General features: G+C 52.0%; 2 protein-coding genes across 7 annotated transcripts in view; both read right to left on the bottom strand.

Moving 5' to 3' along the window:
* Positions 1 to 33: 33 nt before the first annotated feature.
* On the bottom strand, positions 34 to 12,878 carry SMARCD1 (SWI/SNF related, matrix associated, actin dependent regulator of chromatin, subfamily d, member 1). Of its 3 annotated transcripts, none has more exons than XR_004286948.1 (14): positions 12,550 to 12,787; positions 11,705 to 11,892; positions 11,377 to 11,419; positions 11,160 to 11,282; positions 10,584 to 10,706; positions 9,235 to 9,351; positions 7,645 to 7,746; positions 7,196 to 7,357; positions 7,004 to 7,101; positions 5,281 to 5,416; positions 3,629 to 3,751; positions 1,949 to 2,050; positions 839 to 1,822; positions 34 to 686 (listed from the first exon to the last, which is right to left on the bottom strand). XR_004286948.1 is itself a non-coding variant. In XM_032348149.1 (13 exons), the coding sequence occupies exons 1-13, from the start codon at positions 12,724 to 12,726 to the stop codon at positions 1,769 to 1,771; spliced, it is 1,548 nt and encodes a 515-aa protein (XP_032204040.1). In that variant the 5' UTR covers positions 12,727 to 12,878; the 3' UTR covers positions 34 to 1,768. The 3 variants fall into 3 exon arrangements, 1 of the variants encoding a protein (XP_032204040.1); XR_004286947.1 differs by having other exon boundaries at positions 34 to 939; positions 1,189 to 1,822; XM_032348149.1 differs by having other exon boundaries at positions 34 to 1,822; positions 12,550 to 12,878.
* Positions 12,879 to 12,972: 94 nt separating this feature from the next.
* Positions 12,973 to 27,910, bottom strand: part of ASIC1 (acid sensing ion channel subunit 1) — a 45,705-nt gene continuing 30,767 nt past the window's right edge. The window contains exons 2-11 of one of the 4 annotated variants that reach the window (XM_032348153.1): positions 22,367 to 23,036; positions 19,504 to 19,654; positions 18,749 to 18,876; positions 18,316 to 18,469; positions 17,869 to 17,925; positions 17,250 to 17,403; positions 16,740 to 16,831; positions 16,141 to 16,220; positions 15,930 to 16,053; positions 12,973 to 13,155 (exon numbers count right to left, since the gene is read on the bottom strand). In XM_032348153.1, coding sequence (XP_032204044.1) covers positions 13,040 to 13,155; positions 15,930 to 16,053; positions 16,141 to 16,220; positions 16,740 to 16,831; positions 17,250 to 17,403; positions 17,869 to 17,925; positions 18,316 to 18,469; positions 18,749 to 18,876; positions 19,504 to 19,654; positions 22,367 to 23,036 — 1,726 coding nt within the window. In that variant the 3' untranslated portion in view covers positions 12,973 to 13,039. Of the gene's footprint in view, positions 13,156 to 13,680; positions 15,793 to 15,929; positions 16,054 to 16,140; positions 16,221 to 16,739; positions 16,832 to 17,249; positions 17,404 to 17,868; positions 17,926 to 18,315; positions 18,470 to 18,748; positions 18,877 to 19,503; positions 19,655 to 22,366; positions 23,037 to 27,910 lie in introns of those variants that run through there. The other 3 variants (XM_032348150.1, XM_032348151.1, XM_032348152.1) reach the window with 3 other exon arrangements.

The raw sequence follows: 27,910 nt of genomic DNA, 5'->3' as shown, positions 1-27,910 counted from the left end.
AGTTATTTAAATAAAATGAAGAGACACCATGAGTGTGGCTAATGGTATCAGAGAAAGAGCCCAGGGAAGAGCTCTCCCTCAGTAGGTAGGGGGACCCATCCTTCAGAAGATTCTTTTATTAAAACTGGGTGACATCGGTAAGGGGACAGTACAAAAAAAATTTTGGTCCATGAAAAAAACATAATAATTCAGTTAATAAAAAGTTATCTTCAACAGGGACAGTGTAGGAGTGTTGAACTTCCTTCTCATGGTTCCAGCCCCAAGGACAGAGGTTGTCCAGTGTCTGTGGGGAGAACCTTTTAAGGGAGGGATGGGGTAATGGGAGGAGGGGAAAGATGGGGAGAAAATTCTGTCCCCGGTGTGGAAGAGGCGGGGCTATGGGGCTGGAGGATGTGCTCGCAGGAGCCTGAGGAGGGGGTGGGGAAGCAGGGGCTTTGTCAGTTCTGTGGGTTTAGAGCCCAGGCTGAACGGAATTCCCCCTCTGTGCCCAGCTGTCTCCCACCCTGCTATGTTGAATCTGCGAGCCTGGGATATGCTAACTTGGGGTGATACAACCTGGAAGAAGAATCTGAGGCTCTCCTGGAAAGATGCAAAACCATCTCAGTTCCAAGGGGCCAAGATCACAAGGTCCTGCTGCTACCTGAGGGGTCTGAAGCTTTGAGGGCAGGGGCTGGGGAGTCACAATCCTGTGAGGCAGGGAGAGGGAAGAGTCACAAACCCAACTCAGAGCTATTCACCAGCCCTAGGCGCTTTCACTCCTCAGTGCCCTAGAAGTCACCAGTGGGTGTCAACTGGGCAGACAAGGGACAGGAAGACAGGGACGGCCCAGGGCTTTTACCCGTTTGATTTCAGGCCTGTTTCTCCGTGAAGGGATAGGGGAGGCAGGACGGAGTGAATAAATGAGTCACGCCTCCAAGCAACACCAGGAAGGAACAGCGTCTGCCGGCAATGATAATACCCCAGGTTAGATCCCTGGGGCTCTGACCTGGAAAGGCAAGGCTCCCCCACCCAAATGCCCTGCGTTAGGACAGATCAATAGCAGGGAATCCTAAAAAGAGCAGCTACAGGGAGTGTGTGCTGGGAGGGAGCACTAGTTAAAGAACAAACTCCAATACTGATGTGGACCCCCTACAAGGGAGTAAGAGAAGTACTGAGACAGCAGGCCGATCCAGAGGGCTGCGGACTGACCTGGGGCTCAGTGGGGCCCAAGAACCAGGGTTCCTTTAGTGCTAGAGGGCAACAAGTAAAGGGAGAGTGTGCTCCAAACCTGTGGAGGGAAGGAAGGGAGGAAATTGGATTCTGTTATCTGGAGAGCCAAGATCAACTAGCTTATAGAGTGCCCCCAGGCCTGAGTCTCAGAGAAGGGGCTAAAGCTCCCAACTCCTGGGTCTCTGAAGGGCAGGATCAGTATAGCTGGTCCCCTTGAAGACCACCTGGCCTTAGGCCCAATCCAGTCAATGCACTGATTACCACTACAGGTTCTCTCTCTAACACTACCTAGAGGTCCTATGTAGACCAGGGGAGGGTAGAGGCACATGGGAACTTTGTGGGGCAAAGGGAAGCTGGGGGACAGGAAGGGATGGGGTGGGAGAAGAGGGTGACAGATGTCTTGTGAGACGGAAATGTGAGACCCTCTTCATTCTGGTGTCCTCGAACCAACAGCATCCCCTGGAAGGCCCCAAGCAAGACCAAGGCAGGTGCTATGAGGCAGGCAGCTCAGGGCCCAAATACGAATCGGTGCAGCCCAATCAGGGCTGTGGGAGAGGCCCTATGTGTTTCGGATTCCCAGGGCCTGCTCTAATTCTTGTCGTCTCTGCTGCACCTAGAGAGCAAACAGTGGAGAGAGTAGAGGATGAGACAAACCCAAAGTTGGCATCTCCTACCACTGGCCCCCATCCGGAGTTCAGACCCCTGGCTTTTCATCAGTTTCCCACGCCCAGGTGCCTACCTTGGAATAGAAGTATCGGCACACAGCCTCCTGAGCCCAAGGCTGGAAGTAAAACTCGGCTCGGCGCTCTTCCTCCGGGTTCCCTACCACATCGGTCATGGTCTGGGGGATATGGGAGGGGGAAGAGAGAGAACTGACTTGTCTCCCTCCTTCACACCTGTTATGGATTGAACTGTATCCCCCCAAAAGTAGTCAAAATCCTAACCCCCAGGACCTAGGAATGCGATCTTAGTTGGAAACAGGATCTCTGCGATGATCAAGTTAAGATAAGGTCGTTAGGGTGGGCCCAATCCAACACAACTGGTACCCTTACAAAAAGGGGGAACTTGGACACAGAGACAGACATGCACAGAGGGAAGATGAGCGAAGACACTTGGAGAACACCATCTGCAAATCAAGGAATGTGTGAGGCTACCATAAGCTAGGAGAGAGGCCTGGAACAGATTCTCCCTCACAGCCCTCAGAAGGAACCAACCCTGCCAACACCCTAACTGTAGACTTCCAGCCTCCAGATAAAAATAAATTTTTGTGTAAGGCACTCAGTTTGTGGTACTTTACTACGGCGGCCCTCGCAAACTACTAACACACGACTGAAGCCACCCCTGCTATCAACAAGTCCTTGCTCCGTTCAGGGACCCTTTCTGGCACCCTGATCCCTTGCTCCTCTGCTCAGCCTCCGTAATTAGTCAGTCACCTTGCACAAGACAGGAGAACACCAGGGGCACGTTTCACTCATTCAATGCTCGCCCCTCACCTCCTTGCCTGAGCTTACAGTGCTCCCCTCTCTGAGAAACAGCTCAAATCCCAAATTCACCAGGGGGCATTCCCCAGCTGTTCCAGCCTCACCCATCTCCCTTCTCCCTTGAACGATCTCGGTGGTTAGCGGTGAGTCTGGATAACGTCCCACACGATTTACAACTTTTTAAATCAGATCAGTTCAGTTGGTTCCCTTCCCCTCAAAAGAAAATAACCTGGTCTGAAACAATCCTTTCTTTACTTTTGCTAATAACTTCCTTGCTCCGCCCCCCACTCCTGTCTATCAAAACCTTCATGCTGTACAACTCCTCAGAGTGTCTATTTACTAGAAGGGATGCTGCCCAATTCGTGAGTCATTAAATAAGACCAATTACATCTTCACATTTTAACTAACTAACTGCATAAATCTTCACAGCCTAGGGGCACCTGGGTGGCTCAGTGGCTTAAGCCACTGCCTTTGGCTCGGGTCAGGATCTTGGGGTCCTGGGATCCAACCCTGCACTGGGCTCTCTGCTCAGCAGGGAGCCTGCTTCCCCCCCCCCCACCCCGCCTGCCTCTCTGCCTACTTGTGAGATATCTCTCTCTCTGTCAAATAAATAAATAAATAAATATCTTAAAAAAAAAAAAATCTTCACAGCCTAGTCTCTCCAAACAGAATGCAGACCACTTTGAAAGCAGAGATCCAGTTTTGCTCTCTGCACCCACTACAATACAGTATACACAGTGATGCCTCCAACTACTAGAGCAACACTTGGCGGTTCCACCACCATTTCCCTACTTGATTGTAAAATGGACCCAAGAGCAGGCTAAAGACAATCTGGTCCTTCACCTCCCCCTCTGGCTCTTCTACCAGATGCTACAGAAATAAAGCAAATGTGTGCCTCACCGACCTAAGTCCCTATGCAACTTCCGTAGGTTCTTTACCTTGAGGTCCCGGCACTGGGACTGTAGCCAATCATTGATGAAACCCTGAGGGTCCCTGGCGAAGCTCAGCATGAATTCCCGCTGGGTCTTTAGCTGATTGATAGTTTCTATTGTCTCATGGATCTGAAAGAAAGAGAAAGAAAGTCCTCTAACATTTCGGACTGGGAAATGCGAAGTTACAGGGCAGACAGTATCTGCCATCTCCCTGTGCTGCCACTCCCAACCCAGGCCCAGACTGCTGCCCCAAGCCCCAACTGCTCTGGCACTCGGCATTCTCTGAGCAGGTCTGTGCACAGTGTCACACACCCCACGTGGTGAAGTTTTCCTTCTAGTCCCCACAATGTCCACTATAGGGGAAGCCACACGGTGAGTACTTAATCCACAGCACAAATAAAGGCAAAAACACTTGGAGGTAGGAGCAGTGGTAGAGACAGCTGTCTCAAAAGCTATGGCCTGGGGGTCTGTTCCTGGCCTTCTCTCATCATCCGTACTCTTCCGACAGCTTCCTTCTCTGACAGATCTCCCGTTACCACTGACAGGTTTGTGAGTCCTCAATCTAGAGACCAGTCCCTTTGCTAAACTCCAACCACTCTAGCTGTCTGACATCTCAAAGCATCTAAACTCTCCAAAACGAACTCCACAACCTCTCCGCCAATACTCACTTCTGCTCTCCTGCTGCCAATCTGGACGAACACTCTCATGCACCCGAGCTAAACCCCTGGGAGTCACAATGCTTCCTTCTTCCTCAAGCTGCTCCCCACCACCCACACCTGAACCGTATCCAGTCTCTTCCGTTCCACTTGGACACCTCTCAGATCTGTCTACTTCTCATCCTCACTGTCAGTACCACAGATTCTGACCTCTGCGCATCTCCCATGCGTTACTGCACTGACCTCCTAACTGGCTTCCTGCCTCCAGATCTGCCCCTCTTACAACTTGCTCTCTGCTTTCGGGCCAGCGATCATTCTAAATGCAAAGAGCATCACTGCCTCCAGGCTTTGGGACAAAAGAGAAACTAGTTTCCCTGTACTGAAGCGTCTTCGTGGTTAGGCTCCGGTCTCCTTATCAACCTCCCTTTTCCCCAAACTTCCCATCCCGAGCACCCTGAAACAGCTCTAGTAAACAGCTTATACTTCTCGAACACACTTCTCTCTCATTTTTCAACTTTTACATACCCTGTTCCCTCTTTCTGGAAAGTCCTCTGCCTTCCACACCCCTTTCATTAACTCTCATTTTGTCCTTCAAGATTTAGTTGGGGCAGCAACTCTTTCAGGAAAGCCTTCCTGTTGTGTTCCTTTGAGTTTTCTGGCTTTACCTGCGTGGACTATGTCTAACCAGGGTAACAGCAGGAATAGCAGCAGTTACCATTTGTTTTCATGTGCCAGATATTGTGTCTTTACGTATACTGCCACACTGAATCCTCCTAACAACCTTATAAAAAAAGCAACAGTCTCTATTTCACAGTTCAAAACTAAGGCTCAAAGCTCTTCAAAGTTACAGACATAATTCTAGCATCCAGCTCCAACCAGCATCTGTACAGGCATATACTAGATGTTAATACCTTCAGAACCAATGCGGAGAATCAAAAGACAGTCTATGAGCTGTGGCAGAGGGCTGCTGGCATCCAAGCTACCCAGGGCAGGGGCCCCTACCTTGTTGTCTAGAGTAGCAATCTCCTGCTGGCTGGCAGTAGATAGCAGGAAAGAATTCATCTGGGTCTTCAAAGTATCATCCACTTCCACATCGATGTCATAACAAGCAGTCTTCTTCTGATCATTTGGGTCAACACTGGGGAGGAAACCAGAGGGGCATGGTAAAGGGCTTATCCCCTAAGCCCTATTTACACAAGAACCAGAAGAAGGCCCGAGAAAGAGGGTAAGGGGTTGACTGCAAAAAGCCACAAGAGAACTTTTGCAGATTAACAGAAATTTCCTGTACCCTTCTTGCAATGGTAGCTACATGGTGTTACATTGGACAAAGTCTCAAAACTATACTTCAAGTGTGTGTGACCTCCTATATATAACCCCCAACAAAGCTACTGTTTATTTTTTAAATCAATGGTAAAAATTCAAATGGTACAAAAGATATCCAGTGAAAATGAAGTTTCTCCCTTCCCAAATGAAAGTATTACTATAGTAGCTTACATATCTTTATCCTCGTTAAACTAAAATTGACCCTGAAAGTAAATCCAAATAAAACACAAACCATACAAAATAAGTAAAAAAAAAAAAAAAAAAAAAAAAGGCTTAACTTTAAGCACAGAACACAGGACACATCAGCTATTAACGATCCAACATATAAGTCATAGGAGTTACTAGTGGCTGAGTGATGGTGCAGGATAGAAAGGAAAGCCTCTATCAGAATACAGAGGAAAAGAAAGCTGAGACTACAGCCAGCCACCTGCACTCTGAGGAGGAGGATGGGCATTCCTTCACTCCGTATCTAGTGAGACGCATTGCCCATCTATCTTCCGAACAAAACAGTGAAAGGAGATGAAGGAATTGTGGAGTCCCAGGTTGGAATGTTTTACCATCCACAGCGGAGATAGGAGCCCATCCATGATGGTCTGGTAAATGTCTAACAACTGATTTTCCAAAAGAGGAGGTAAAAAGGCCAATCTGTAGCATGTGCTGATTTCTGTGGTTTAAATACTCCCAACGTAGTTGAGTTCAAGCTGCCAACATTATGTCACTGATCAAGGAGCTGGGATGAGATGTGCAGTAAATCTTCCTAACACATTATGCCCCTTTGCTTTTCCAAAAGGCCTAGGTAGTTTTTCCGAGGAGGATTTTCCCGGTTAGGAAGATAGGCGAGAAGCCAAAGCCGCGCTCATCAGTGTGGCAGCAGCATCACAGAGGCAGCGCGCACCCCGAGCAGCAGGGGGCGCGCGCAAGCTCCTTCTCTGGGAGAACTATAGCATCTCAGCAGTAAGCCCCCACAGCTGTTGACTTGTGTCTGTGAGCACGTGGACTTTATTTCTATTTATTTTGAACAAAAGAGGTCCTTTGGGGGGCCCAGGGGGCCCCAAATGTTTTCATATAAATGAATGGTAATCGCTTCCTTGCTTTACGCCATTTTAGCTTGCAAAAGTCTTCACAGGAACTATTTTTGGATATCAGGGGAAATGGACTATTTCCATTACACATACGAACAGACAGAAGTAACCCCACAAACACAAATACTAGTAAGATGTAATAAAATAATTAAGAAATAATGAGTTTTGGGGTATACGTTACCCTTCTTTTCACTAAACTCTAAGTTTAAATAATTTAAATCACCATTATCTGACAATCTACCTCCTGATAATCGGACAACTGGCTGGTGAGAGCAGGGAGCAGCCCACCCTGGCACACCGCCTCGCCTACACCGACTTACCTGATGACATGATTGATGATGATGGGCTCTGGAGGCATGAGCAAGGCATGCAGCCGTTGAGGGATCTCTGAAAACTTCATCCGTTGAGACTCAAAGATCTGTGTGAAAGAGGAAAGGCAGCTAAGAAGCTAGCATTTTGAGCACAACTAGTGCTCCACTGAACTCTGGCAAAAGCATGGGTCCTTTTCTTACCTGCTGGAGGTACTTGTCACAGATGACAAATTCCCGCTCATGAGGGTCCTGGAGCTTATGTGTCTTAATATATTGCCACAGTGCTTGAATGATCACTGGACGGGTCTGGGTGTGGATGCCCAAGAGCCGAGCCAGGCGAGGATCTAATTTAAACTGGGGAGGCTGTAGAGAACCAAAGAGGATGGGGATGAAGCTAGTGAGCTGGGTCTATATGCACCTTGGGGTGCTCTAGCATGGCCATCCATTCAACAAACATTAATGCACTGCTTTCTCTGGGGCCAAAAATAACACTAGGAGGAACTCAGAGATGACTACGCCCCTCTCCTTATATTTAGGGAGTTTATCGTCTAGTGACAAATTACCCACAACTAGACTTAAACCTCTGAGTATCAGGCTACTGATGGGAGGTGGCTGTGAAAGCTGGGTCCCATGACATCACCCCAGAATACCTGGTAGTCCAGCATCAGGAGGACGGTACACCGTACATTCACGTCTCCTGGCCGCTTCACCTGGAAGCCATCCGTCTCCTGGGTAGTGGCGGTCCTGTGCCACTACAGAGAGGAAGATGTCAGGGGGTGCTCTCCCAGAGGAAGAGCTGGGGTGGGAGGGAAGAGCGTCTGTAATGACTGAATATTCAACTTTGACTACTGAGGCTATTGGGGAAGAGCAACAGCATGAGACATTTCTAAACATTCCATAAAGCTCTGGGATTACTATATGCACATGAACAGATTAACCCTTGATTCCGTTTAGGGTCACATTTAAATCAGCCTAAATATTCCGGGGTAATTTTATCCACAAAATGGATAATATATATGTGCACAGGAAAACAGTATGGCTGCCATTACTTGAATACTTACTATGCTCAAGAGCCTTCTAAGACATTTACCTGGGATTATCTCATTTAATTCCCACAACATCCACATAAATAGACACAATTAAACCTATTTTACAGATGAGCAAACTAATGCTTAGGAGAGTGGAGTGACTTGCCTAAGGTCAAACAACCACAAAGTGGTGGTGCTGTGATTTGAGCTCTGGCGTGTCTGATTCTAAAGCCCACGTTCTTAGCCACTATACTCTACTGCTATAAAGTCAAGTTAAATATATTTACAAATTTCTATTGATTCTATGACTTACTTCCCTTAATAGATGGTAAAGACCTTCCCATGTCTCTTAGTGGTTGAGGTTAAGGGGCTGCGGCTACACTGGCAAAGAAAGGAGCAGGTTAAGTTCACTCAGAGAGCTGGACTGTTGTTTTGACTGTACCCCAAAGAACACTGTCGCTAACATGGTCTTCAGAACACTGTATAACCAGGTTTTATAACAAAGGATTTCTGATGATGTGGGATGTGAATCTAAACAGAACAGGAACCAAAAGAAGTCCCAGATCTATCTATAGAGTAACCTTGCCAGAACTGAACCCTATTAGTTAACCCTCTTAATTACAGCACCTGCTATCAGGAAAAAGTATGAGTAAGGTGTGGATAACCACATCTCACCATTATTAATAAGCAAGATGCAGAGATGACCTGGAATGTTTAAGAGGCCTCCATTAGAATTTCTCTTAGGGCAGCAACCAGGATAATGACATTAAAAAGGTGGGACAAGTCAGACTGCAAGAGCTCTTGGATTCAGAAGTGCTTGGGTGGCTCAGTCGTTAAGCATCTGCCTTCAGCTCAGGTCATGATCCCTGGGTCCTGGGATCGAGCCCTGCTGTATCAGGCTCCCTGCTCAGCAGGAGGCCTGCTACTCCCTCTCATTCTCCCCTGCTTGTCTTCCCTCTCTCGCTGATCTCTCTGTTAAATGAATAAATAAAATCTTAAAATCTTTAAAAAAAAAAAAAAAAAAAAAAAAAGAGCTCTTGGGTTCAAACAGCTAGTGCCACCCGGAGGTCAATGTGCAAACTGCAAGGGTAGTACTGTATGGGGGTGGTGGGACCCTTTATACCTCCCCATCTCCCTAAACATTAAAGTTTGGCTCACAAGTCCATCATCCTCCAGTCATGGAATCAAAGCCTACAGGAGAGAACTACTCACTTCCACCAGGTGGTTGTCTGGCCCATACAGGTCTTTGTCCAGTTCGATCACCAAGGACTTAAAAAAGGAAGAGAATTTCCTCTTTTGTTTGGTGGCATCATATTTGGACAAAGCTGACTAGAAGAGAGAGAGGAGGGATCATGTTAGAAAAGGCCAGAAGAAATTCTTCAAGACAAAGTCCCATTAAAAAGGAACCCACAACAGAATGGGAAAAACCTCAAAAATGTCTTCTGGGGGTGCCTGGGTGGCTCAGTGGGTTAAAGCCTCTGCCTTCGGCTCAGGTCATGAACTCAGGGTCCTGGGATTGAGCCCCGCATCGGGCTCTCTGCTCAGTGGGGAGCCTGCTTTCCTTCCTCTCTCTGCCTGACTCTGCCTACTTGTGAACTCTGTCAAATAAATAAATAAAATCTTTAAAAAAAAAAAAAATGTCTTCTGAATCTTTCTCAGGAGATGACAAGGTCAGTGTCTGGGGTATTAAACCAATCAGGGTGGCCACAGAACCCTGAAGAAGCAGCCAGTTACATGTACAGGGTCACTGACTTACCCACTCTTACCCTTCCCTAGGGGAAATAAGGCAAGTTTAGTCAAACCATTGCCCATAACAAAGCGAGTCTGAACAGACAAAAGTCTGACTCTAGAGGGGAAATGAATCACAGGCAATAAGCAGCCAGAACAAAAACAGCTTTATTTGGATGGAATGACACCACCAGCAGATGGACTGGACCTATATAGAGAAGGAAGCTCTGATATGGAGCCCCAGTTCTCCTGCAAAAATGTATTCAAATTAGTTTGCTTATGAACAGCTAAAAATAGAGAGTATAAGGAATGGCAGGTGAGCTTCTGGGGTATGAAGTTTGGGGACTAACATCTATCAGCAGATGTTCCCCATGAAGCAAAGAGAACGACCCCTCTTAAACTGTGAGAGGTCTCCAGTGAAAGCTGGGAAGGTGGAGATACCACAGTGGGAATCAAGGACCTCAAAGACTCAAAGAGAAAAGCATGTCTTCAAGTGCTAAGTGCAAACTCACTTGATTTTAAAGAAACAGAAACCAAAAACTGAATAATCTGCAGATGCTAAGTCCAACGGCCAGCGCCATCAGGATGAAGGTAAACAACAAATCAAATCCCAGAACAATAAGGTTCTCGATATGATACCACAGCAAGGGCCAAGCTGTGGGAGCCAGATACAAAGAACCATTGTCTTTTAGTGCAGGGAACACAGTGACCCTCTCCCTGCTGTTCCCAACAGGAGCTATGAGCACCAGTCAGGCTTCCTGCCAACCAGACAACATTGCTAGCTCCCGGCAGCTCCCACCCTAGCCCTCAACCACAGTGGACTTTGAACTCACATCCTCCAAGAGCCGTCCTTCTACCCGAAGTTCCCAGGAAGCCACTGTCCCTTCCCCATCCTCGGCATCTGACTTAGCCGGATTGAAAGTGTTAGAAATGAAAATTCGCAGCTTCCGTTTTTGCTGAGGAAAGCAGAAACAGGATTGATGGTGGTTTGATACTGAAGATATGAATTTCCCTAAACCCCCAAATTACTCCTAACAGACTGGCTTACTATCTACCCAGTCCCTGGGGTGGGTGAATAGAGTCCATCTAGAATACAGGCCACTGGCCTGAGTGCAAGTGCATACACAAGGACACCAAACAGACAAAGTCACACAAGGTGCCAGGTTCCCAAGGTAGCAGAGCAGTTATGGCAAAAACACGGACAGGGTATATTTCTGGTGCGAGAGATACCAAACGCCCCTCCCCCTTTGCTGTTCAGTTCTAATGTAATTCTCAGTTCGTAGGCGGAAGGGAGATGTAATTTAAATGCCAAAGAGAGCTATGCTGCGCCTTTGATTTCTCATCCTAAGCCTACTGAAGGTTCCGGAGTCCTCGCCTTTGGCTCTCTGCCTAGCACACTTCTGCATTACCTTGATGGGACGTTTCAAGGCCTCCTGGATATCTAGCCGTTTCCTCATGATAGTCTGGTCCAGCTTCCTTTCAAAAGCCAAGAGATCCATATATGCCTGGGATTCTGGTACCAGTTCACGAATCTTGGGAACAAAAAGATACCACTGGGATCTAGAGCTGACCACTTCTATTTTCAATTTCAGCACATCCTCAAGAAGACCTATAACCTGGACTCACCCTTTGAGGTAGAATTTTGTCAGCCATCTTCTTTTTCTTTGCACTGTTTGGAATAAATACTGTTATCAGGTTGGGATGGAACTAGCCAGAACATGAAGACAGACTGGTCAGCACCTCCGTTTATAGGAAAATGAAGGGACTGCAAAGCGTCTCTCAAATCAAAGACACTCCGCCCACCCCCACCCCCACCCATGCGAGGCATTCTGAAGAATGAGCACCCATCTGCTGACACAGCACCACCACTTCTGGGTTCAGGTTCTCCCATCACCTGTGTCCTCATGGGCTGCCTCCCTCCTTCCCTCCCTCCCGCGCCCCAGGGTCATCTTACTTGTGGTTTCGATTTTGGACCGCCTGCTGCTGGACCTGCTGTATCTGCTGAGGTGCAGGTCTCTTGCGGGACTGGTCCATCCCTGACTGGGCCAGGCCAGGTCGGACTGAGGGGTTCCCCCCATAGCCAGGGGGTCCCATGGAAGGTCCCTGAGGTGTCATTCGGCTGCCTGGCAGCATACCTGGTCTCTATAGAGAGGAGAGGACCCAGAGATGTCATGGCTTCCCTACTAACCCCACCAAGAAAAAGTGGGAGATGCCTGAGTTCTTTGAATGAACAAAGCCGGGGGTGGGGTGGAGCACAATGGGAGGAGAGCCCTCTGTCTCTGAAATCCAGGTAACTGAAGCTTGCTGTACTCCCGGTACAATTCCACAGGAGAATATAGCCCCAAAGCTAACAGACAGCCAGATTACACTCAAATGCTCCCCAGTCTATTTTGTATCTGACACATTAGCCATCTTCTTTAAGTCCCACATTTACTCAGATGGTACTGCCGGCTACTGGCTCCTTAGAAGCTGACCTCAATTTGCTAGCTACACCTATGTTCCTCCGGGTATTGGAGCTGCCCCAGCCCTTTTGCATTCCGGTCCTCGCATGCCCACCTTTGGCCCCACTTCATCCACGTTGTTTCGTACCCTGACTCCCCAACGGAAACAATGCTCCCAGGAGCAGGTGGGGATGCTAATGCCGCCCTTCCCTTCCTCCGCACTGCCTCCCCTCACCCCCACTCAGGGCCCGAATCCCTCCCGAGAGAGTCCCTCCTACTTCTCCCCCACCCCTGTCACTCCCAGGTCCCCGCTCGGCCCCGCCCCCGGCCCGCGCGCCCCTCCTCCTGCCCCACTCACCGGATAGGCCGCTCCGGGCATCGGGGAGCGGTACAGCCCTTGACCCGGCGCCGGGCCCATTCTCACGGGAGGCCCCGGAGTCCCGCCCGGACCCAGGGCAGCCGCAGCGCCCGCCCCTCCTGAGGCTCCGGCGCCGCCGCTCGGAGCCACAGACTGGAAACCCGCCCGGGCCGCCATCTTCCCCGGAGCCGCGGCTGCAGCTGCACAAAGAACCGGAACCGGAACTCCCCCCGCCCCCCGCGCGCCCCCCGCGCGCCTGTCTGTCCGCCCGGCCGGCCGGCCGGCACGGGAGGCTCCGGGCAGCGAGACTGTGGGCTAGAAGGGTGGGGGAGACTAGCGGAAAAGGCGTGCTGACCACTCCCTCCCGTATTCGCGGTCCGGGAGGGAAGACCATAGAGAAGAACTCTGGGATAGAGAGGCTCTGTGAGCGGGCGCCCCCAGGCCTATGGGAGGAAGACAAGGCCCTGGAAAGGGGGACCACACCTCAGCCTCAGCGCTCTGATGACGGAGGTGATGGAATAACTGCTTCATGCAGGCACAGGAGAATTAACTTTCCAAAGTACTTTGTTTTTCGTTTCCTTCTCTTACTGCTGTAAGCCTGTGGGGCTGAAGAGGAGAATGCACTGTTTATTCCATTTTACAAACCGGAAAGCTGATCTTAGTGAATGACTTGGCAAAGAGCAACCGCAAGTTAGCAGTAGAGTCAAAGCCCAGAATCCAGATCTTCAAGCTCAGAGCCCAGGGCTCATTACACAGATGCAGCGCCTCAATAACTACGCCAAACCAGAATTTGAACCCAACTTTGTCTCTGACCTCTAAAACCCAAGCTGCTTCCAGATTTTATTTTGGATTTTGACCCCGTCCCCTCTCCAAAGAATCCTTTGTACTAGGACTTCTCTTTGGGACTTCTCTTGCTTTTGACCTCTCCCTCTTTCCCCGCCCATTGGTTGAAACCATTCCTGGTGCGGTGGCCAGTCCGCCCCACCCTAGGAGGACCAGAGTCTCCATGCTCAAGCCTCCTCACTTCTCCCTGACTGTTTGGCTCCAAGCTCAGCTCAACTCTAGGCACTTCGTGGGAAGGCCTAAACACTATTAAGCTCTATTTAAATAAGAGAAAAACGACACTGAAGAGATGGTTGAAACCCAGTTTATTAGACCAGAGGCATGCGTCACCCATCGCCCTGCCTGCTGTTCCCCATCTGGCGCACATCCATTGGCCTTGCTCCTGCTTCCCTCTGGAGAGGTCTGATCTCCAAGAAACTTCTAGGAACCAAGAGTTCCCAGAAATCCCATAGTCTTACTCTCCAGCTCCAGGCCAATGCACAGTTGACCTGCAGAAGTCCTGTTCTGGGGTTGGAGACCAAGAGACAGTTGGGCAGAGAAGGCCTGGGAAGGGGTAGGGCTCTGGCCTAGGAGGAGTGCCTGGGTGAGGGGGCATGGCAGGCCCTCTACCTCATTCATTTCTCATTAAGATAGGAAGAGAGGGACAGAACAGCAAAGCTTTCAACTACCCTTCTAGGCCTTTACCATTACCAAACTGTACCTCACCAGAAAATATAAGTGGTGGTCTTGGGTATCAGTGGAGGAAAGGAGGCTTGGCACCCATTAGAAAGGAAAGGTCAGTGACTGAGGACCTCAACTTCTGCTTGTCAGCACCCCACTGTTCCAGCTACAAGAGTCACCAATCCACCACTCCCCTGTCTCTGATACCCTTGTTTTAGTGTGTAGAGCAGATCTCCATTCCCTGGTTGGGGGCTCTGTCTGTAGCTACCCCTTCCCTGGGGAGGCCATAGTCAGCCAGGCAAAGGGCACTGGGATGGTTGAATAGGGAGGGAATGTTAAGGCTACAGGGACAGCATAGGGGGCCCGGGGTTGGCGGGAGACGGTGAGGCCAGAAAGAGGCAGAGCTTGTGATTCACAGCTTCCTTTATGTCGCCACCGAGACAGTGCGAAGGTTACAATGCGCGTGTCGTCTCCTTGTGCTTCTCAGAGGGATGTGTGTACACAGTACAGACACCAGGGGAGAGAGTCCAACTCTTTATACAGGCGAAGGCATTCAGAGACCAGGGAGGGAGTAGAAACACAGAAAGGGGAACTTTGGGTGGGAGGATGGTTCTTAGAGACAAGAGGGGATGGGGTAGAGACAGACAGAGTTAGGGGAAAGTATATACAGAGATATAGCAATATAGAGTCTGTATCATATAGAAATAGAAAATGCAGATGAGGTTGTTGAGAGAAGCAAATGAAGTTGGGGAAGAGGACTTGGGAAAGTTCCATAAGAAAATTTATGGATGTGGCCCTCTGCAGGGGCCCCTGGGAGAGGGACCAGTGAGGTTAGGCACCAGTGCCCCTCTCCGTGAGCTGGAAGCCAACCAGCTAGATCTTTCATGGGATGGTAGAGGAGTGCTACCTCTTGGGATTTCTTTCCAGCAGTTCAGGGTTGGGAGTGAACTTAAAGGTATCAGGATGTGGCCTACAGCACCAGGGCCACATCTTCTCCCCATCATCCACTACTTCAGGGGATCCCCCACCCTCAACTCCCCAGAGACTTCACATGTAAGGGGGGGGATGGAGCTTAGGGTCTTAGTTCCCTCCTGGAGACTTGGGGTTGGGGGGGGTCACTGGGCTGAGAGGGTCTCTTAAGGCTGGGGAAGCCCCCCCACTAGCCCTCCCCTTCAAGGTACATTCTCTGGTTTGGGGCCAAATTCCAGACCCCAAGGATCTCCTCCACCCCCCCACTGGGAGGGGCTTTGGTGACTGGTGGCAGCAGAATGTAGGTGGACACTCAGATGACAGATAGCCAGACAGACAGAATTTAGGCTGGGAGCTGGGGGAGGCAGCATGGAGCAGAGAGGGGCAGCCTGAGGTCACCTGCCCCATTCTCTCTTTTTAGTTTAGTTTAGTTTTTTTAGATTAGTTTCAGTAAAAATAAAAAGAATGGGATAGAGGCAGGGAGAGGACTCTATGGTCAAGATTCCTTCCTCACCACAGACAAGAGGAAAGGACTGCCCAGGAGTGGGGCTCTACCTTGGGAGGGGGAGTGAGTCCCCAGGGCAGATTTTGGAGGGGCATGGCCCAGGGCCCCCTTACTGTCCTAGCCCTCCCCACCTAGGCCTTTGGTACGGTGGCCTGCGGGGCTCAGCAGGTAAAGTCCTCAAAAGTGCCTCGGGCCGGATGGTGAGGTAGGATGTTGGCAGCGTAGGTCATCCCAGCGGGGTGGCCCCGGAGGCTCTCACACGGGTTCTAGGGGACAGGCACAGGACAGGGATTGATTATCAGAAAAGCCACAGGTGATCCTGGGGCGTGGGGAAGGCAGAGGAGAAAAGGTGGCAAGGGTGGGGGGACCTGGGGTGGGGGGAAAGGGCGGGGCTGGAGGGCACCTCTGTCTCGCTCCCTCACATGTCTTTTGACGTCATCCAGGCTAAGGGCCACGCCCTTGTCGGCGCTGCTCCTTTTGGCCTCCTTCTGGCACTTTCCTCTTCTGCACAGCTTGTGCTTAATGACCTGGGACGGAGGCGGGGCGGTGAGTGGTGGGACTGGCTGGAACCCCGCCCCTACTGTGACCCCACCCAATGCCCCGCCCCTGCTTACCTCATAGGCGTAGTCAAAGAGCTCCAGTACCGTGAGGATGCTGGCCCCAATGAACAGCCCCATCTGGCCCCCGATGTCACCTGTGGGGGTGGGGAGGCGGAGGGCGGAGGATCATGGGAAGGTCAGTGGTGTGAGGATACCACGGAGCAGCAGAGCTCTCTGGGACAGGGGCAGGCAAGTGGTATTTGCAGAAAGATCTACAGCATTTGTACAGAAGGAGCACAAAGCAATTCTGGTGGGGGTTCTTATTTTCTTCTCTATGTTTGTCTGCATTTTCCTACTTTTCTAAAGCGGACAGGTATTATTCAGAAAATGGAAAATACCCCAACATTCATTCTCTGGGTAAATTTTCAAAGGTTTATGAAATAGTCCCCCATTCATGCCCACAGTACTATATCTTCCACTTTTCCCTAAGAGAAGGTTCAGCCCCATCTTCCCACTACATACCAAGACGATAGAGTTTGGGGGGAGGCCCTAGGTGGGGGGGGGTGGCAGGGGAAGAAGGAACTTGTGGGACAGAGGTGGGCAGCCTCTTTGGGCGGTAGGGTGTCGCACCATGCCCGTGACATGGGAAGGGGACAGTGCCATAAGCAGCTCACCCAGGAGCCCTGCAATTTCATAGGCCTTCTTCTGCTCAATAGTCTCATAGTTGAGGACTTCAAAGAAAATGTCCAGCACCAGGATGTTCTCCCTGCAAAGGGGTTGGAGGAGGAGACCTAGGTTCAAGTCACATCTCTGTCCCTCACTGACTAGGTGACCTTAGCAAGTAACCCTCTGTCTCCGCATCCATAAAGTGAGATGTTGATGGGGGTACCTGCCTTGTAGAATTGTCGTGAGGATCAAATGTGATGACAAAAACAAAAAGACGCCCTGCGCACTGGCGAGCAGTTAGAGCAGTAAGGATGAAGATACAGAATGAAGCAAGGAGGAAAGAGAGGTGCTTCCTTTGCTTGTTCCAGCTTGATCTGCACTCCATACCCATCCCAGACTCTTTGGTTGCCTTCCTCTTGTCATCTGCACCTCCTCCTGTCTACTGGCTCCCCAAAGCCCACTCAGACGCTTTACAGTCCCAGCCCAAGGGCCCTGCCCTGCACAGTCAGAGCCCTTACCCTATGTACTGCTCAGACTTGTTGAACTTCTTGGCCAGGTACTTGGCTGATGCTTTGCTGGGGATCTTGACCATGGACAGCTCCTTGCCATAGCGGGTTAGGTTGCAGGGCATTTCACACACACAGTACTCCTGGTCCTTCTCCACCAGGAAGTCTGTGCCCAGTGGGGCGAAAGACACCAGATGAGTGGTGCCTTTCGGCCAGTACCTTCCCAACATGAACATCCTGGCCCTGTCCAAAGGAAGCCTGGGCCCTTTCTCTTTTCTTGTTCTGTTCTTCGCCTCAGCCCTTTGCCTGCCCCTATGCCCACCCTGGGCTGATCCTCCTCCAGACTTCCCATGGGTATTTCTCAATCCTTTTATCTCATTGCCTCAGGGCCCTTGAGGGTCAAGCAGCAGAGATGCTGCTAAGAGAGGGGAGGGCTCCTCCCAGGTACTCCTGCCCATTTTTCAGAGGGACTTTTAGGAATGCTGTTTCCAGCCTTGCTAAAGTCAGACACGAGAGGGTTCAAGTGAAGCCTGATCCAGGAGTTACTTGAAGCTTCTGCAGACTTGGTGTGAAATCCCTATGCACGTGGCTCCTACCTTCCCCCAGGCTGCCCTGAGACAGGGGTGCTCACCCAGAGCAGGATCCGCGCACTCCTTGTATTGTTCTGGGGTGCAGTATGGGGCATCCCCTAACAGAGGAGGAAAGACAATGGTGCAGAAGGGACATTAAAGGGTCTTGTGATGATGGTGGGACCAAGAGGCTAGATTCTAGAAGACTCGAGTGGGCGGGAGGGCAGAACTAGCCAGGCCCCAGTGTGTCCCAAAGGTAAGCACCCCCCCCCCCGCCACAGGTCATCCTTCCTAGACCCCTTCCTGCCCATTTCTGTGGGTATAGGCAGGAATTGAGGCAAGAGGGACAAGAGCCATAGGAGTCTGGAACAAGGCTAGAACTGGGGTGGGGAGAAGCCATTTAATCTTGCTTCCATGTTGGCAGGAGGTTGATATGCGTGGGGGAGCTAGTGAGGGGCCTTGAAGGCTTGAGGGGCCCCCAAATCACGTTTGGAGCTTTGGGGCCTGACCTGGCATGTGCACCATACGACAGTTACAGTTCTCCACCAGGTAGCGTGTCTCACAGTCGATGCGGCAGGCAGTAATGCTGTAGGAGTCGAAGAAATCCGAGTCCATGGTGACAGCTTTGCAGGTGCCCCAGGGCGGGGGCAGGTAGATGAGCTGCTGGGAGAGCCGGGGAGCTGGGGGGTGTGGGGACTTCTCCCCTAGTCACCTTGATGGACTTCTCTGACAAGATGCAGAACTTGGGAGTCCTGCTCCCTGTCCCTCCGCAGACTCTGAGGGTCTCAGAGTTTCCAGAGCATTCCTGTCCATTCATGCGGCTCACTCGTCAGATCGGCACGCAGGCCCCAGCTCACCCATCCCTCCTGTATTGATTACCCACCACTCCATCTCGACCCCTCAATACCCCACCCCAGGACCAGCCTCCTGTGGCCCTCTCACCCGCTGCTCCTGGCAGGACACAAAGGTCTGGAACCCTGGGGCCACACCAAAGCCCAGCTGGTCGATGAAGGGAGGTTCATCCTGACTGTGGATCTGCACTTTGATGCCCGCTTCGAAGGACGTCTCATCTATGGGAATGAGGGGCATGGGGTGTATTGCGAGGGCCTCTGACTCCCTGACCTCCTTCAGAGCTGGGGCCATGCCATCTCTCCTAGGGATAAGCACAGTGCACACTGGGACCCTGGGGGAGGGGTTAGTCTATGGGGGCCCTTGCCCATCCCCAGCCGCCTTTTGGGTTCGATGGCTCCATGCTGCCCCAATGAACCTTGCATCCTACACACTTTTCTTACCTAGCTTCGGCTATGCATCTTGGTGTTTCGAATTCTTTCCCAGACACTCTCTATTTCTCCCCCTCCTTGTCTCCCTTCTCTCTAGATCTCTCAGCCCCAAGGTCCCCGGAGACCAGACTGACGGCAGGCAGCCCAAGTAGAGAGGGAGTTATTTATAGAGCGAGTGGCAGCCACTGATGGATAGGAATGGCTGGTTACCTTGGAGAGTAACTGAGCCAGGAAGGGGGAGCCAGAGAACTGTGAGGGTGGCAGTCAGGTAGAGGCAGAGTTGGAGATGGCAAGATGCTGGGAGGAAGGGAGGAGAGCCCGAGTCCTGCCTCAGGTGCCACAATGGATCTCGGGAGTCCCCTGGTGGAGGCCAATGGCTAGGGCCATGGGAAGGGGCCCCCAAGAGAAACGACATACCAGTCTCTCCCCATACAGGCAGGTACTCATCCTGCTGGATGTCCAGCATGATCTCCAGCCCATTGCCAGTCCCACCCTTCATGGTCTTCAGCCGTGGACGCCCGTCTCGGCCCGAGTTGAACGTGTAGCACTTGCCATACCTCGTGAAGACCTGGCAAGGGCAGAGTGGAAAGCCTGAGAGTCCCGCCAGCACCCTCCTACCTACCAAGCCTTGTCCCCAGATCCCTCCACTGCTGGAAACTCAACACACTTCAGGAACCATCTCTTCTCTGCAGCCCATTCTCCATTTGTCTTCCTTCCCGCTCATTCTCTGCCCTTCTTTGCCCAGGACAGCCAATCCCTGGGGGCTGCACTGCCCGTGCTCCTCTGCCACTTGGACAGGCTTCAAGTTGGGTTTGACCAGGGGGAGCTCTCAGTGGGGGAGCAGAGGGCAGAAGGAGGGAGAGCTCATTGTATTCATCCTTCCCCACCCTTCACCCCTCTGAGAATGCTCTGGCAGTTGTTTTGAGCCTCTGAGACTGTAGATCCTGCCAGAAAGCCTCCCTGCAAAGCATTGCTGCTTCTCTGTGCCCCTTGAGCCTGTTGGTGACAATGCCCCACTATCACTAGCTGCCTCAGGCCCCAATAGGCAGATTTTCCTTCCCTCTGACCACAGCTCTATAAACGGTTCTTTTGTTCTTCTCAGTTAAACTGTCTGAGTGGCAGTCTTCTTCCTGCTGGGCCCCTGAGACATATGCTGGGACCTCCATCACCAGGATCCCATCACTGCCATACTCCCAGCCCCTCCTGGGGACCTTCTCTTCAGGCCCAAACTCCCAGAGCCTTCTGAGATAGATCTTCGTTTCTCCTGGATTTTGCCTCAGGCATCTGAAATTCTGCTCTCCCCAAGGTCCTTCCCTCCAAACCAAGCTAAATCTATTTTGTTTTCTCCAGCCATTAGTCCTGTGTCCGTCATTGCCCCTCATCACCAGAACCTGAAAGCAGACCCAGTGGCCATGGCAAGGACCATGCTCACCCAAGCCCCAGCCCTTCCCCTCCCAGGATTTGGTACTGAGCATCCAGATACATGGCATGTTGGGCAGTGTTTGTGCAGAAGTAATAGGGCCTCAGAGGCACTCCCAGCCCTGGGGGCAGTCTTCCCACTCCATGCCTCAGAGCAGCTTTGATCACAGCTCTGAGTACACGGTCACACGAGAAAAGTGACCCAATTCTTTATGGCCCTCTCCCCACAGTTTTTCTGAGTGTTTTCAGATTCCCATAAATGGGGCGAGGGCGATTTGCCTCCTGCCTGATGGTGACCGAGTCCACGAAGTGGGTCAGAAGGTAAATACAGACATAGCTCAGAGAAACAGAGAGACAGTGTCAGGCCAGACCAGAGCATGGAGGGGATGGTTTACTAGTCCCCTTCCTCCTTCCTAGAACAGCCTCCTCCCCCATCCAGAAAAGAAACAGCAAAGTCCACAGTTGAAGCAGAGAGGGAAGTCCAAGGACTCCTAATCCCCCAGCCCGATATGCGGTTTTGTGGCATTCGGTCACAGGCTCCAGGCTCCAGGCAAGTGACTCTTGCCTACCCTCTATCTGGGAGTGGCAGCCACTGATGGATAGGAATGGCTGGTTACCTTGGAGAGTAACTGAGTAACTGAGGGACCCCAGGTGGCTGAGAACGCAGCCCTCACTCGGGCTGAGCTCTGCGCTGGGAACTCGTGGACTGCTGCTGCCACCTGGTGGTTCTATGTGAGAAGTGTCTGCTCACCCTCTGTTCCAGAGGAAGCCTGGTTGACTCCTTCGTTATCCCATGTTCTGTATTTCCTGGCCTGCCTGAGGCCCAGTGGCCAAAACCTCCAGATCCCTGCCTGCAGCTGGTCCATGATGCACTTATATGATGACACCCATCTGGTCCTGTGCCAGGGAGGAGGTGGAGGGCTGAGGGAAGGGTGTGTGGGAAGGGGAGGCGGGGCATCTGGTCCCTGGAGGGGGCAGAAGAGTCGTCAGGCCAGATGGAACTGGAAGCTGAACTGGGGAGGGGGTGGGGTGCCACTTGGTCTCTCAGCAAGGAAAGCCCTAGACTCCAGAGTGGGAGGGCAAGCAGGAGGCCGACTCTCTATCTAGGGCTTCCCCAGGGAAGACGGTCCCTGATCACTTAGAGCCCTGGGGCCGGGGGCGGGGGGGGGCACTGAGAGGAGGACTATTATTCTCCCCCAGATAGACAGACAGACAGACATACACAAACACACACTGTAGGAGGAAAGACCAAGCAAGGCTGCACTGAAGTCCCCACTACAGTCACTACTGAGAAGGGGCGTGGTGGGGTGGAGTCAGTGACTATCCTTACCCCTCCACCTCCCTTCCACAGCCTCCTTCCGCACCTCCAGAGACCAGGAGACACCTGCCCCTGCTCCAGTCCAGGGGTACTAGTCAAAACTGTTAGGGCCAAGTATAGGTACCAACCATGAGAACAAAGGTTGACCTCAAAGACCGAGTAAGGTCCCAGATCATGCTGGCTCACAGGGAGGTCTGGGGCAGGGCCAGAGATGCTGGAGAATATTGGGGGGGGGGGGCACACCAGTGGCCTCGAGGCAGCCACTAATTACCAACCAGCACAGATGGATTTCCAGATTCTAGCTGGAAGAGCAGCACTGGTACAGACCTGAAAATAGTAGCCCAGGCCCAGACCCTAGGGCTCCCAGGGCCAGCTCTCTGGCCAGGCCCTGAGGCCTGTCAGAATGGGGTAGGGAGGGGGTATCCCTGGGGGAGGCAGGGGAGGGGCAGGAGGGCCACAAGCCCCAGCCCTGGGAGGTGATGTTCAGGGTGAGCCGTGTCAGGCACCCTTGGGGGGCTGTGCCAGGTGTGGGCCCCCACTCACCACTGAGAAGTTGTGAGGGCCACAGGGCCCCCCGCAGTAGGAGCAATACAGCAGCATGTCCTCCAGCCGGTGGCAGGAGCGATTATAGAAGCGGTACAGGTTGAAGGGCTCCCCGGAGAAGGCCTCGGGCCCCGGTGGGGCAAGGGGCACCCCAGGGTCATCACTTTCATCCAGCCCCAGCATGGGGGCCAGGTAGAGCAAGTCAGGGTAGCTGAGCTGGGACAGGCGCACGGCATTAGTGTTGCAGAGGGTGACGGCCGGGAAGGCCAGCTCCGTGGTGGCCACCTCGTCTAGCAGAGTCACGTGCGGGTAGCTGAGGTAATAGGCGACGCGGTCCCCCACCTGGCACAAGAAGGCACCCAGAGCGAGGACAAAGGCCACTGCCCACAGGGCCTGCCTCAGCCCAGGACCCCCCTCCACGAAGATGTGGCTGGCGCCGTGCAGGGTGCAGCTGTTGGCAAAGGCCACCAAATCCACGGGCGAATCCCCCTCTCGGGCCTCCTTTGTCACTGCCTCCGTTTCTTTCTCGTCTTCCTCCTCTTCTAATTCTGAGTTGTGCCGCCGCTGCCAGTGGGGACCCCAAACATCTCCCAAGGGCCCTGGGGCCTCCTCTCCAGAGGAGAAGGACACAGAGCAGAAGATCTGGATGGGCATCTTCTCCGGGGGCTTCCTGGCCCCGGGTGGGTGGGTAGGCAGGAGAAGGGAGAAGCAGATGTGGTCTTGGGCAGGATCTGGCAGGGTCAGCCACCCAGCCCGGTCTGCCAGGTCTCTGCAGCCCCGCCAGCCAGCCGGCTATCTTTCCTCGCTGGGGCCTCCGCTGGCTGGCGGTGTGGCTGAGATGGGGCGGGGCGTGGAGAGGAGGACCTGCTGGGGAGGGCCGGTGGCGTCTGGGCTGATGAATAATGGATGGCAGTGGGAAAGGGAGGCTGATGGAGAGGAGGGGGGCCAGAGCCCCTTTCCGGTCACCAGCTCCAGGAGGACAGAGGGTAGAGGACAGTGGAAACCCTGGAAAAGCCTCGGGGCTCCAGGTGAGATGGGACCTAGCAGATTCCTCTGCTCCCACAGCCCACAGCAAAAGTCCGTGCCCCTCCCCATGACATTTAAGCTCCCTGTCACCCTCGCATCTGTTCCTCAGCAACTCCCTTGGTCTTCCTTCCCCAGTGCTGGGTCCTCGCCCCCATTCACCCCCATTCTCACCTGATGCAGCCATTCTCCTGAGACACTGGGGCCTCCCGCACTCTCTCAGACCTCTAATTCCTTCTTGACTCACCCTGACTCATGATCAACCCCCATGTCATTGGCCACACCCCCACCTTGTCCCAATACACTCCAAAGACCCCAGTTCCCTTACAGTCACTGCCATGACCCCAATTTACTCAGTTCCTTCCTCAGCCCTTAACTCCCCTGCAATCATTGCCTTGACCACCAATTTCCCCACCGCCAGTCTTTGACCCCATTTATCCTCCCCTCGCTCCCCTGACCCTGGCTGAGCTTCAAGTAAAAACCCCCTCCCCCCACCCTGTGCTGAGCTACACTTGGGTCACTCTCCCCTCCTCCACCTTTCCCTTCTGTGGCTTGGGGGGCAGCCCAGGTTCCATTAGCAGAGGTCTCTCACTGACCACAGACTCATTTATGGCCAGTTCCCGGCACCAGTGGGGGGAGGGACCCCATCTCTTGTTGCTGAAAATCTTCCTGGCAGATCACCACTCCCCTCCCCACCACCCAGCTTGCCCACCCCTCACTGGTGCAGGAGAAGAGTTCGAGGAATTCTTTCTGGCAGGTGGAAGAAACAGAACAATCTGCTAGGTAAGGTGGAGAGTGTCAGGAACCAACCTGGGGTGCCCCCCAAACCCTCAGTCCTAGTCCCTCAGAGGTTCCCCATGCCCCCAGTTTACCATTCTCTGACCCCAGGTCCCTGGCCCCTCTGTGTGCTCTGGTTACTCAGGGCCACTGAGTGAGGAACTTGAGCCACCAGTCAAGTCTCTAGGGCCTAGAAGGTGACCTGAGGGGAGGAGTGGGAGGGAGGGAGGGAGGTGAAGCATGTTAACCCTTTTTCTGCAGGGCCAGAGACAAAGCAGAAGGAATTCCATGAGTCTACTTGGACCTTGCCATTCCTTACCATCACATAGCCCCAGACCCCCTCCCTGCCCCTTTTCTCCCCTCCCTCCCTGCTCCTACACCTCTTCCTTTCTCCATTTGCAAGCAGGGACCCTGGAGTATATTAGGGATGCAGGCAAGGTGCCAAGTTCCAGCAGAACTGACTGATGTGGGACCTTCAGCCTCAGCTTTGCTGCCAGGGACACAGAGGCCCCAAAAGAAGAGCAGCCTTTGAGATCTGACTCCTCGCCTTCCTTTCCCCATTGCACTCGGACTGGGCTCCACCTTTTTTGCCTAAACACTGGCCTTCCCACTGGTCTCCCTAACTCCCTGCCTCCCCAGTTTCTCCCCACCTTATATAATACCGTATGTAATTCTGACCGTTCTCTGGCGCTGAGACCTTCTTCACCCCCTAGTGCCTCTTGGTAAAATCACGCCCATCTTGGGAAAATTTATGTGAGGCCTTTGTAATTTACCTTCCAGCGTCCCTTTCCTATCCACCACCCTCCCCCAAACAGAAGTCTAACGTCCAGCCATGCCCTTCTCCCATTCTGCAGATCCGCTAGGCTCATCCACAGCTCCATGTCTTCCCTGGACTCCATCTAGAGAATTTCTTCTCATTTTTCAAGACCTTATTTACATGTTACCTCCTCCAAGAAGGCTTCCCTGACTGCATAGGGCATAGTGAGTACCCACCCAGGAAACAGAATGAAGGGATCAATTCTGCTCAAGTCCCTCCCTTCAGGCATGAGTAGTAACCAACAACTCCTTGAGGACAGACTGTGAGAATGAAAGACCAAGACACAGGGACCATGCGAAGAAACTAGAACCAAGGAAGACCAGGAGCACCCAGGGCAACCAGAGAGGTCACTGCAGAGATGAGACAGTCACTGCAGAGAGAGGTCACTGCAGAGATGAGAGAGATAACCCACCACCCCACCTCCAGCTGTTGTCCTCAGGCTTCTTCTGCATGAATTCAGAGGTTCCTTTCCTATTTCCAGTCCTGTGTGCATTTGCCTCCCCGCACTCCTCCCCGTTCCCCCTCAGCTCTCAGAGGGCTCTGCACGTCCTCAGGAAGTATTTCAGAGGTAAGTTGTAGGTCTGGGTTGGGGGTGGGGAGGCTACAGCTGCCCATGCATTCCACACCCACTAGAGGGCGTTGTTCCCCTCCTCAGACTCCCTGGAAGGGCATGTAGATCAGAACTCCAGAGGGAAGAAAGGAAGGCAGGGGACACTTCCACCACAGGGCTTCACCAGACAGAAGGACAGGCACACACAGAGCAGTTTCACAGGACAGCAAGTCCAGCATGGCACGACCCGTCTTCCCCCACACCAACATAAAGACCCACACTGCACACCTACACATCACCACACACAGCTCCCTTGTGGGGCAACAAACATACACACACCCCAAATGGATTTCCTCTCTCCTCTAAAATCCTCTCCCATCTCACCTTGCTCCAGTAGACCAATCCAAAGTTTGCGCAGTAAGGGGAGGTAAGGAAAGTCTCAAGAAGTGCACATAGACCCGCAAGCACAAAGTCCCAGGAGAAAAGCCCCAGGGGAAGTGGCCAAGCAGAGACCCATGCAGGACAACATCCACTTCTGAACCCTCTGTCCAAGGAGGAAAGCCTTCCCTGTGTCAGTCCCTACCCAGTACCGCTCTGAAATTGTGTGTGGTAACTCAGTGGTTTCTGACTTTTTCCACATCTCTTTCTAAACACGATCCCCCCTAACCCCCACCCCACTGCAGCCAACATCTGTAGAATGTTTAATGCTTCTCAGTAGATAGTTCATGGAATCCTTATACAACCTAGTGAAATAAACAGGTTTGAGTAACATCGCCCGCATTTGACAAATGGGGAAACTGAGGTACGGTGACCTGTTCAAGATTCATGGAGAGCAAGTGGTGGGCATGAGACTAGTATTAGATCACCCCCTGCAAACCCCTTCCTCCTACATTCATTTACTCATCAAATATTTACTGAGTATCTATGTGCTGGGGACACATGAAGAATATACAATGGACTGGGTTCCTGCCCTTGTGGAGTTTACTGTCTAACGGGGGAGCAGACACCGTTTCTAAAAATTGTAAAAGTAAATATTTAATTGCAAATCTTAATAAGTGCTATGAAAAGGTAATTTGGCTCTATGGGAGCAAGTGCCAGGAGGATCCAACCCAGCCTGGGGAATCAAAGCAAGTTTCTCTGAGGACATGATGCTTGAATTGTGATCTAAACAATAAGAAGGAGTAATTAGGTAAAAGTTTGTATGAGGTGGGGTGGGGAAAGAATATTCTAGAGGGCAGAGTCATGCAAAGGCCCTGAAGATCCTGGGGGTGGAGGCGGGGGGAGAGCTCAGAGGAGAATTTAGCTGGAGAGCCAGAGTGGGGTAAGAACAGTGCGGAGAAACAGGCAGGACCCAGTCCCCTTGGGGCCTTGAAGGTCACAGCAAAGATTCCTGTTCAAGGACAATGGGAAGGTTTCAAGTGATCAGAGTAGTGTTTTGAAGAGACAACTAGGAAACAGCCAGAGGGGCTGGTGGAAGACCTATCAGGAGACTATCCCAGGGTGTAGGTGAGACAGGAAGTACACCAGCTTGGAATGGGGTAATACAGGTGGAGATATTTAGGGAGCAAGAGTGGCAGATCCCCTTAAGGGAGGGGAGGGAGATGGAGTGTAGGGATGCTTGCTAGTTTGCATAAGAGGCTGAATGGTGTGGTGGCTCACTAGGCCAGGAACACAAGGAAAGGACTAGTTTGGGAGATAAGATGATGAATTTGGCTTTGCACATGCTGGGTTTTGTGAGCCTTGGGGACATCCAAGTGGAGGTGTGAGGGGGGAGATTAGCCACCAGCACAGAGGGCGAGAGGAGAAAGCTGCATGGAAGCACATAATCTGGCTGGTCAGGGTCTAGATGCTTACGAGATGGCCCAAGGAGAGAAAGTCGGAAGGAAGGATGGAAAGAAGGAAGGGAGGGAGGAAGGAAGAAAGGGAAGGAGGGAAGAAGGAAGGAAGAGAGGAAAAGAGATCAAGCCTGATGTGTCAGTATCAACCAAAGCCAAACAGAATACCAACCTGTGACTCAACCACAGCCCCTAGTTACCTACCCCAAATATGAGTCCATTGGACAACCAGAGAACATAAACAAGAATGTTCATGGTAGCTTTATTTATAATAGCCAAAAACCTAGTAACCCCCCAAAGGTCTAGCAAGAGTAGGATGGATAAATACATTTTGGTGTAATTATATAATGAGAAGCTACACAGCATTGACAAAGCGTGAACTACCACCGCACAAAATGGGACAACCTCACAGACAAAATCATAAGCAAAAGAAGACAGGCATGAAAGCGTGCAGCCTGTATGGAGGATACATGTACTCTTAAGAACTTCAAGAACAGGTGGAACATATCTGTACTGACAGAAGTCAGAATAATGGTTGACTC

Source organism: Mustela erminea, chromosome 6, assembly GCF_009829155.1.
Source record: "Mustela erminea isolate mMusErm1 chromosome 6, mMusErm1.Pri, whole genome shotgun sequence".
Lineage (NCBI taxonomy): Eukaryota > Metazoa > Chordata > Mammalia > Carnivora > Mustelidae > Mustela > Mustela erminea.
This window is presented reverse-complemented; position numbering and strand designations above follow the sequence as displayed.

Coding starts and splice junctions, on each gene's coding strand:
- SMARCD1 (XM_032348149.1), bottom strand. CDS start 12,726: ATGGCGGCCCGGGCGGGTTTCCAGTCTGTGGCTCCGAGCGGCGGCGCC. Junction 11,893..12,549: donor TGCCCGGAGCGGCCTATCCG/GTGAGTGGGGCA, acceptor TCCTCTCTATAG/AGACCAGGTATGCTGCCAGG. Junction 3,752..5,280: donor TTGCTACTCTAGACAACAAG/GTAGGGGCCCCT, acceptor TCTTTCTTTCAG/ATCCATGAGACAATAGAAAC.